General features: G+C 37.4%; 1 protein-coding gene across 2 annotated transcripts in view; it reads left to right on the forward strand.

Annotated features, from left to right (window-relative positions):
* The window catches only part of LOC107842393, a 64,187-nt gene extending 53,654 nt beyond the window's left edge, over nucleotides 1–10,533 (forward strand). Inside the window, exons 6-8 of one of the 2 annotated variants that reach the window (XR_001665732.2) lie at nucleotides 8,129–8,190; nucleotides 8,865–9,052; nucleotides 10,314–10,533. Coding sequence is in view for 1 of the 2 variants with exons in the window: in XM_016686216.2 (XP_016541702.1) it covers nucleotides 8,129–8,190; nucleotides 8,865–8,979 (177 nt within the window). In the remaining variant the exon portion in view is untranslated. Of the gene's footprint in view, nucleotides 1–8,128; nucleotides 8,191–8,864; nucleotides 9,331–10,313 lie in introns of those variants that run through there. The other variant, XM_016686216.2, reaches the window with a different exon arrangement.
* Nucleotides 10,534–11,095: the final 562 nt, after the last annotated feature.

An 11,095-nucleotide genomic window follows, 5' to 3' on the forward strand; every position in this document is an offset into this window, starting at 1 on the left:
AAGAAATGAGAGTTGCATTAATCATGTCAAACATTTGAGATGTACCAGAAAGTGTCACATGAAGGAAATATTATTTCCGTGAATAACGGCAGACTGTGTACCTCTCTCTCTTTTTCTGTGAACATAACTTTGATTATCTTTATGGGGGCAAATTTAAGAATTCATTGTAGAGTATGAAGGAAAACCAGCTTACATAAACTTTGCCTCCAGTAGGAGGAATTGAGGTAATATAGACATCTTGATCTCATTTTTGTCTCCTGCAGCGGCAAGGTTCAATTCTTGAAGAGACAGTGTTGTATTCATATTTTTCTATTCTTTGAAGTCCCTTCCTATTAGAAATCAGCAACTCTATAGTCTACCTGAATTCTTTGATTGCTCAACTTCTGTGAGCCGTGTGTAGAGTTAAGGCACTAGAATTCATGAGAAAGAATTCTTTCTTTGAATTCAGATCTAGAGATTTGTATCACTAATAAAGACATTGAACAGTACTTTTCTCGACCTTTTGGCTGAGATCAAGAGTATTAAATAATAATATAGACGGATGTGTACTCATACAAGATTGTTTCAAAAAAATCAAGAGTGCTAAAGATTTTGAACACATTGAGCTTCATTCCGTTATTCACCTGTTAATTTGCTAGCAAAATCCCATGACATGAAGAAAACCTGCAAGGGATGCTAAGTTATTGTTGAAGCAAATATTGGACCAGTTAAGTCATTGTGGAGAAGACAAAAAGAGAAAGCATACTATCACAAAGATTATTGGAGTATGTATGAGACATGGGTTGATGGACTTAGGTGTGAATGGGTAATAGTGAAATAGTATTGTGGCAGTATTTTGTAGGCAGGCAATTCTACTAGAATCTTCCTTTCCACTTGCGCTGTCGTTCTCTTTATCCTTCCCTTTCTCACTTTCTCTGCTTTTATATGTTACCGAATTCAGTAAAGTCTGCAATATGATTAATAAACCTTGTTCATGTAATTTTCATTGTATACGTTATTGGATGAGTTCCGCATGGTGTTTTTATTGATTTGTCCACCATGGTTGCTACTAAGATCCCCTCCCTCGATGACCCTTCGTAGTTAGATCGTGAAACCCAATTTCTATCTCACAAATTTGCATAATTTTTAATTTCTATGGAGAACAATCGACTACGGATATAAGACATGTTCCACATGGCCACATTGGTGTCTCACCTCTATCCTCCCATCCTCCCATGGTGGAATCTTTCGTATTTGTTGCACCAAGCTCTCCTTACCTCATGTTCTACTAGTTTCTCTCATCCCAAGTCATGTCACCAGTTGACTGTAGTGGAATTAGGATGGTTTGGTCAACCCAAGGCCTGGGTTTTTCAGGTGGTGAATTCTTTGATTGAGACTCTATTTTGTCAATCACATATTGTTATTGGCTCTCGGCTAGTGTGCTCTCACCACAACCTACTACTGGCTTTTCTGATTCCCATGTTGCATTGCAAGCTGATTGCAATTAATTAAGATGGTTGGTCAACCCTGAGGCTTGGTTTCAACTGCAACTCCATTTTTCAATAATCAAAAGTTGTTGTTGGCATCTTCTTCATCTCGATGGTGACGCCTTGGGATGGTACAGTTGGCTTTATCACAACTAGTAGCTAGTGGATTGGAACTGCTTTGTTGAGAAACTACTGTGCACTTCAAAAAGAGGACCCTGGGGGCACCGAAAGTCCAGTTGCTCCGAAAATCCTCTACGATTGTCGTCTATTAAATGCATTTTGCCATACCACCAAAAATCCTCTATGATTGTGGTTTGTTAAATGCATTTTGGCCATTCCAAATGAAACAATGGTGTTACCCTAAAGTTTCTTGGTCTAATAATGCTTCATTTTTAGGCTTTGCTTGGATGTTAAAATAATTGGGTTGGTTTATGTAAAAAATGGATCATGGGCCTTTCTTAACCCCAAAAGCTAGCTAGCTCATGTGGGAATGATTGCCCAAGTCCATGAGATCAATTGCCCATCCCTTTTTCCAATGTGGGACTCTTAACATCCCCTGCACACCCATTACCTCGTTAAGTGGAGCGTGAACTATATAATATGGGGGCCCGACATCGGTAAACAAAGAATTGCGATGGACCTGACTCTGATACTATGTAAAGAATGGATCTTGGGCCTAACTCAACCCCAAAAGCTAGCCCATGAGGGGAGAATTGCCCAAGATCATATAATGAGACCAATTGTCCATCCTTTTTTTGATGTGAAACTTTTAATAATATATGCGCAAGTCATTGGAGGAAGTGATACAGTTGGCCCATTTACAAGATCAATGTATTAACTTCAAGAAGGGGCCCAATTCTAAACCTGCTTAGCTGAAAAGACGACCATCTTTGCTAACCCTAGCACATCCACAACTGCACCTTTACCATACCTATCCAGCTAAAACCAATCCACTTCTGCAACAACTAAAATTCCCTTGATATGCCTCACTCCACTGGTGAGAGAAGGATCTCTACCACTGTTGTGACGTGAAATACTTGTCAACTCACAAGTCCAAGGCAAATACTGTTACTAGAAGAGGAATCATTACATATAGTAGTTTTGCCAGATGCCTTTGTCTCTGATGGTATCCTGGCGGAGTAGTTGCAATGTCTCGAAGTCCAGACTCACTCCGCGATATCCTATCATATCTTGACAGTTGGCGCTTTGACAACTGTATGATTCTAAGGGACACATGAATGGTTCTCCAGTACAGCTTCTCATGGATGGAAGCAACCATAATACATCCAACTAAGGTCTCTAAATTTGTGAACTGCACAGTAGAACCATAACCCTGGTTTTTTGGTGGTCGTTGGAAGAGTCATCGACAACAATGTGAAGGGGTGGTACTGGATGTTCCTGTCACGATCTAAGGTTGCACATACATGCTCTCCTTACATGGGTCAGGTAATATATTGGTGGTGTCCTTGCGATTTGTTGGTTGTTATCATTGACTTTAGCCAAAGACAATTTGAATTCCTTCTCCATAGAACCTGTATAGTTGGACTGGTGAACCTCTGTTGGATTGGTGGATGTTTTGTCTTCGCATTTTTGTTAGGAAATGGTTCAAGACATGATGCCCAATTCCCTTGCATATCCGACTGGCTGATGCAAGATTTAATAGGATTTTCAGCATGTGTCTTGTAAACCCCATGGTATTTCACCTTCTTGGTCTCAAGAGCATGCTATTCACTAAACCAGTGCATAGTTTTAAAAGGTGAACTCCTCAATTGTGTCTAGGATTGCAACTGTATTGTGTACAGGAACGGGGTTTGCTCTGAAAAGCTAGCAAAAATATACTTTTTTTGTTTTGAGGCTAATTATGCTTCTTCTATCTTGTAGGGGTAAGGTCTGCGTACACACTACCCTCCCTAGACCCCACTTGTGGTGAGATTGCACTGGGCAAATTGTTGTTGTTATACTTCTTAGCCTTAAAAAATTCTTCCAATCCTTTCAAGCCATACTATCCCTCAAATGGCTCGAGGAATGGTATTCCACACCTTCTGGATTTCTTATTGAGATCTTCTTTGTTCCAACTATGCAACAGATCCATCATGGAGTTTGGCATATTTAACATATGCAAAGTATTGCCTAAAACATACTCGAAAACTTCTTGTGACCTTCCAATGCATAAAGCGGTGGCATATTTCTTTTCTTTGCTGTTCACATAAAGGGTATTTGTTACATAATTGGATTCGTCTTTCTTGGAGGTTAGTTTGAGTCAGGCAAGCTTCCCTAGCCACTAACAAAGAGAAACATGAGATCTTCAATGGTGCCTTGATGAACCAAATCTTCTCCAAGGCCAAAAACCCAGGTTGTTTGATTGAGGAAGTTGTAGCATTTTGGACGCAGAAAAGTCCCCTTGAATGACCTATCTAATAGTGGTAACCTTATCTTGGATGAAAACAACCTTGTAGAACTATTGTAGCAAAGGTCAATCCTTTCCACTTCACAATCAATTAAATTCCTTATATGGAAGAAATCCCATCTTTGTAAAGAACACAGTTTTGCAATTCCAACATATGGTGTAGAGAGGAAAAACTGTAAATTTCTGAATATTGATTTTTAGAGTATGTCCCAACCATGCATCTTTTGAGAATCTAAGGGCCTGTTTGGCCATGAAGTTTTTTCACTTTTTTCACTACTTTCTCATATCTAAATATGCGTAGTACCATCCATCTTTCCAGTAATTAACTTCTCATATTTGATTTGCGTAGCACCATGCATTTTTCCAGTGACTACTTTCTCATATCTAATTTACGTAGCACCGTGCATCTTTCCCGTGACTACTTTCTCATATGTGATTTGCATAGCCCCGTGCATCTTTCCGGACTACTTTCTCATATTTGAGTTACATAGCGCACCATGTATCTTTTCGGACTACTTTCTCATATCTGAGTTGCGTAGCACCGTGCCTCTTTCCGGAAACTCCTTAGATCTGATTTGCATATTTCCGATGACTCCTCATATTTGATTTGCATAGTTTTGTTTGTCTATCCGGTGACTCCTCAGTTCTGATTTACGTAGTTTCACTTTTCATTAGTGTCGTGCGAAAACCATTAACACCAAGAGGTCTAGTGTCTCCAGGGACGGACCTACGTGGTATCAAGTGGGTTCAGTTGAACTTGCTTTGTCCGAAATTTTACTAGTTTTATAAGGAAAAATTATTGTAAAATTAGTATAAGTATTAAATTAAACTCACATGATTTAAGGCTCGACATTGGACAAATGGTTGAGTGGGTTCAAAACCACACTAGGTGCTTGAGTTTGAGTCCTCTCAAGTGCATCCGTATGTTGTATTATTTTGCTTCTTTTGATTTCAATGCATATGACCTTATATGGTAAGCTAAATTGTTGCTTTTGGTTAAAATTCTGTCATTTATTTCTATTTCATTTTGTATATTTTATTTTCTTCTATAAAAATCTAAAATTTATTTTACTTCAAAAAACATTTGAACTTTTTATTAGTTAAATTTTGGTGCTTTCTTTTGTTTTTTTTTTTCCTCTAAACGTGCAACTATTTTTGTTGAAATTAAGTATACTTTAATTTGGTTAAAATAAATGTAAGTAGTTTTTTTGTAAATTTTTAATTTTTTTTTCTCTCAACTCAGTTAATTAAAAAAGGTGCCGGTTCTTTTTTAAATAATTCTAGGAGATCGTCACATCCAGTGAGATCTAACCATGCGACAGCGTGTGAGACACTTTTCCAACAATTTCTCTTTTCCAGTAGGGTTGTGTCATTATTTGGACTCTATCCATATAATTTTCTCAAATTTTGACCACTTTTCACCAGTCAAATCTAATAATCTGGTGGCGTCAACCCTGTTCTAGCGATTCCAGGCTTGTTCCAACAAGTTATTTGAGCAATTCTTTTACTAATAGGTTTGTCTAGTCCTTGCGAGCCTTTTCATTCGTTTTGTTTTGGATTTAGGTCGTCGGAAATCGCCAGAACCCTAATTCGGCGACCTTTGTCAGTTTTTCGACTAGATTATTTAGACCTTTTTCAATTTTTCCGGTAGTTCAATATAATTTCTGCGAACGTGCATCATTGATTTCTGTTTAGTCCTGTGATTAAGTCCGAACTCTTAATGAGGTGATCAGAAAATCAAACTTCACTGTGTCATGAGATGGAAAAAGAGTCCCATCACTTATTGCCAAAGTTCATCATGAGAGGACTAAGCACAGTGAAATTGATTGTAACTTTGTCATAGAAAAGATAACTCTCCGGAGATGTTACAAAATTTGTGGAATCGAGTGATCAACTTGCATATATCTTCATCAAGCCCCTCAATGGTCCTTGTATTAATCTTAGTTGCTGGAACTCGGGTGCGGGTGTCCGATATGGGTACGGATCTAGAGGTCGGATCTTTCACAGTCTCAATTTAAAGATTTAGGGGTATGGATCTAGGGATAGATACGGGTGCGGGGATTCGGCGAAAAATAATTTAAATATCTAAAGATAGAGTTATAAAACATAAATTATGAGATATTATGTGGAAACTTGGGAGAAAATATCGTTCAAGAAGAAAATCTTGAAAATCTTGAAAGGAGATAAAAGGAAAAGCAATAACATAGAAATCTCTATATATAAGGTATTCTATTTTCTTCAATTTCTCCTTTGCTTTTGTATTGATTACAAAATTTCTTAAATTTGTCAGGACTTCCCCTGTTAATTTTGGTCAAAGTACCTAAAATCAGTTGACCTGATCGGGTACGGATCCTACACCCACACCCATGTCGTGTCGACACGGGTGTGGCACCGAAAGTGAAGAGTCTGATAACTTAGGTATTAATTACATCTATGACAAGCTTGGTACATATGAGGGTAATGTAGTGTCCTACTTGGAAAAGAATTGAAATGTAGTGTCTATAATAGGTCTCAGTTAATAATGTAGTCACAACAATTCAATAATATTCTTCTCTTATATTTCTCACCTATTGCTTGCCAAGTATGTCAACAAATGAAAAATTGCTCAAACATCCAGCATGGGTTTTACAGCCTCTACTGTGTCAGCCCTAGTGTATGAGGAGGTACCGATGGATTTTGTTACTTGCCTTTCGGGCTTGAAGGGAAAGGCAAAAATCTCGACATTGTCCAAATATGGGCGATCATTGCCTTCCCTTCTACCTTCACAGTTCAAACTCTGGCTGCTTCAGTTGCTTCTGAAATTATTAGGCTACATGGGCATCCCCAGGTCATTGTCACTGCGATCCCAAACTTATGGACTCATCTGGAAGAAATTCATAGACTCCAAGGAAAAATACCATCTATGATTACTGCTTATCATGTGCAAATGGATGGTCAGGCTGAAGCTCTCAGTAAGTATGTGTGAGCAGTATTTGTGGTGTTTCATGGCTGATAGCTCACATGAATAGGCACATATACCTTCGGCTGAGTATTGGTACGATACAACGTACTAGAAAGTCTCGCTGAGATGAAACCTTTCCAGGCCCTAATGGTAGAAAACCTCCTACTACTGTTCAATATGTCATGACAGGTAGTGCCATTGAACTGGTGGAGCTGTATATGATTCAATGTAACGCAGTGATGGATTTGTTAAAGCACAATCTTGTTAAAGCTCATTGAAGGATGACGGAATTTGCTAGTAAGAAGCGACACCGTATCGAGTTTACAGTCGGAGAATGGGTGTCCGTGAAATTAAATACTTATTATAGACAGTACTCTTATGAGATTGCAAGACTACCATAAGTTTGAAAGATGTTACGCTGGTCCATTTAAGGTTCTTAACAGAATTGATGAGATGCACTGGATTTACTGGATGAGGCTCGAATTACCTCGTTTTCCATATTTCCATGTTACAATTATGTTGGAATGCCTGATCATCAAATTACATCATTGCAGCTCAGGAGTGGGCAGATTTTCTACCGAACCTTTATGAAAAGGTTCTTACTTGGGATGGGGGTTTTGTCATGACAGAAAATGGAGACGGGATTGCAGGGGATGATGGGCTAGCCGTGGATGAAAACATTTGGCCAGTTAAATTGTTGAGGAGAAGCAAAAAAGAGAGGAGACAATCACAATGATATTGGACATTGTATGGACACGGGCTGATGGCCTTGAATGGTTAGTGGATGAAGTTACCGGGATGGTTAAATAGTATAGTGGCAGCATTTTGTTGGAATGCAAATCTGTTAGAATCTTCCTTCCCTAAATTTTGTGCTCTCTCTATCTCTCGTATCCTTTCCCTGTTCTTACATCCTCTGATCTGATTGGTTACTGATTTCCTTAGATGTCAGCAGTATAATCAGTAAACACCTTTCCTATAATTCTCTCTCTGTATGTTTATTGGGTGTGCTACATGCCTCTATTTTTGAATAATATTTGCTAGTGAGATCAGTCTTTTTATTTCACTCACCCACTGCATAGTTTCGGGAACAGCCTAATGAGGCAGTGGTAAGGCCCGCGTACACTATCCTCCCTAGACCCCACTTGTGGGATTCCAATGGATATGTTATTGTATGCTGTACGAAGGTCGAGTCGGTTGTATTCCGTGTTAAATCCCTGTGGATGGTTGTTCCTCATAATTTGCAATGCAAAGCATCATTTGTGCTTTGGTTATTGGTAGTGTTAACATCTTTCTTTTATTTCTATTTCCATGCAGATCCAAGAAAACATTAACCTTTTCACTCAAGCTCGAAATAATATCCTCAACATCTTAAATGAGTATGCTCTGGATTATCCTTTCCCTTTTCACTGTAGTTGTTTGCGAGCATGCTTTTATTTGCAGTGAGTACATGGATTGAATCTTATGCTATACTTGGAAGGAATTTTGACTTTAAACTTTCAGTTTATCTTAATGGTCACACAAATATCTGTAGGTTGCCTTAAACCAGAAGTTTTAAATGTCTGTCTTTCTTAAATTTTGTGCACACTCGGTGTATCACATAAATTGGGACGGTGGGAATAATTGTTATGAGCATTTAGCAATTTGTGAATGTATTGACTGCTGTTGATTCTCCAGATTAGTTAATGTTTTGTTTCGCCTTGGGTTAAAATGAAAATTTTTAAAATTGGGGCCATGCTTCGCGCATTATAATTGAAAAATATATGTGATGACTTTTGAAACTAGGAGAACTTTTTATTCTCATAGTTAACCTGAAAGATTTTAATCCTTGAAATCTTATACAAAATTAGGTATTATGTTATTCAAGTATCTACTTTTACCACCGTACATGATTTCTCGATCTTCCTCAACTGAGTTTGCTTCAATATGTGTCTCCTTAAGAATTTGTGGACAATAGTATGTGATGAGTCTTTTTTGTAGCCTTAACTGTAATTCTACTTGATTTTTGTATGTCTGTCTTTTCACCGCATGCTAAGAAAACCCTGTCTTGCAGCATGAATGATATGCCAGAAATAATGAAGCAGATGCCACCCCTCCCTGTAAAGCTAAATGACGAGCTTGCCAGCTTAATCCTTCCACCTCGACCGCCCTTGCCAAATAAATCATGAGATCCACGAGGCTTGGGCTTACTGTAGATGCTTGTGTGAGTTTACTGAAGTTGAGATCCTTTTGATTACTTGGGTAAGAATAATAAACTAGTCAAGGTTATTCCTCTGGAGATTTATATTAAGATTAGCTCCTTTTGGCTTTTTTGGACTCCATTTGCTTATCTTGGTTAATTTTCCTTTTCTATTATCTAGCTTTGTGATTTGCTGTTGATTTACTTAGTAGTTAGTTGGGCTAGCATGTAAATATAGTTAGTGTAGGAAGGATTCTTGTTTCTGTAAATCAATGGATGCAAATAAGTTTAGATCCCATGTTTTTGCTGCAAGCTTGCAATACACAATTGTTATGGACTACTCATATTCTTCCCCTCGCAAATGAAACAAGAAATTGGAGAAAATGGACAAACCTTTATTATGCATGCAATATACACGTACATGTAATATGTTTAACCAATTGGGAAAAAGAAGGGGATTTGAATACACTAAATTGTGAAAGTGACAACTGTTTGTGCATCATAACTAAGCCTAACCTAAAAATAAAAGGGAAGAGTGTAAATTCAACCATATTCGACGGAAAGGTTCTGATGCACCGAGCGTGCTAGTTTGCAATGGTTAGGGAAAAAACCATAGCTGAATCAGCTGTCAAACAGCTAACATTTGTAATTTAATTTATGCCTCTGTGCCAGTTCTTTAATCCTAATAAGAACTTGTAGATTTAATATCGCTTTTCAAGGTACTAGGTAGAAATGTTTTTTTAAGGCATTTGGTCACTTTACATATTCTGTGGTATACCCCAAATCTTGCAAATACCGGATCCATGTTGACCAAAGATGCCTATTGTAAATAGGCGTGAATAAAATTGAACTGCAAAAATTGCACTAAATTGCAAATTGATTTAAATCCAAAAAAAAAGAAAAGAAAAATTGGACTAGTAGTTTGTTATAGGATTTTTTTTTTTTCTTTTTGACTATAGTGGATTTGGTCTGGTTTTAACTAAGCAGGTCAAACCAAATTGAACCAATTTGATATTTACATCTGTACAATTTTTAAAATATTTAATACATAAAAATATTTATTATGATGTAATTTATAAATAATTTTTTTTAACTTTTCATTCTTTTTATCTTTCAACACATTATTTCAAGTTAAAACTTAGAATTTTGAATAGTCCATAAGTTTTATAGCCCATAGATATTAATAACTGTAATGACTTGATTTTTGTGAATTATTTTTTTCTGTGTGATTTAACCATTTTACCCCTCTAGGTGGTTGCATTGTGGTATTTTTGTAGTGTAGGGATTGACATGATTTTCAATACATTCTGATGACTTGTGCAGGTTTGTAACTTTTGGTGGTTATAAGGTGTTATAGTTGACTTTGGTCAATATTTATTGGTCTGTGCATCAGATGACAAAGCAAATTGCTCCAGTTGGTGTGATTTTACGGCTTTTATATCTCATTTTGATCCTCGATTTGGGAAGTTGTGAAATTGAGTTTCGAGCTCAACTTTGTAAAAATGATGTTTTTTTTTTGAAAATTTGATACCATTATTGAGTACGGAGCGTCGAATTTAGTTTAGGAGCATAGTTCATTTGTGTTCTCGAAATTTTGAATGAATTCCGAGGGGGTCGCGACGACTTGAAATTCTCTAAGTCTCCAGTTCGTGCACCACTTAAGCGACACTGGCTTGACAGTCAAAGTGTCGCCTAAGCGACACCAGGATCGCCTAAGTGATTGTCGCTTAAGTGACAGCCTGGTTGCTTATGCGACAATGCCCCATCACGTAAGCAACGGTTGGGTGGATTATGTGTCCTATTTTGGAATTTTTCATCATTTTTGAGACTTGGAGCTTGGAGTTTCGGGTGTTTGGGTAATTTCTTCCATTTTTAAGTTTGGGTAAGCTTCAAACTCCTATTTCAATTACTTTTCTTCGATCCTTATCATTTAAATCCTTTTAAAGCTTAAAATCAAAGTTGAAATTTGGGAATTTCAGTCGGAAGGCCTAAAATTGATAATTCTTCAATTTAAACCTCAATTTCAACTCGTTCTCACTTGGGCTTTCCTATATGAGTTCCTTTAATTTTGGGGAATATATTTTTGGACTAAAATTTTGATTTTA

This window comes from Capsicum annuum, chromosome 9 (genome assembly GCF_002878395.1).
Source record: "Capsicum annuum cultivar UCD-10X-F1 chromosome 9, UCD10Xv1.1, whole genome shotgun sequence".
Classification (NCBI taxonomy): Eukaryota; Viridiplantae; Streptophyta; class Magnoliopsida; order Solanales; family Solanaceae; genus Capsicum; species Capsicum annuum.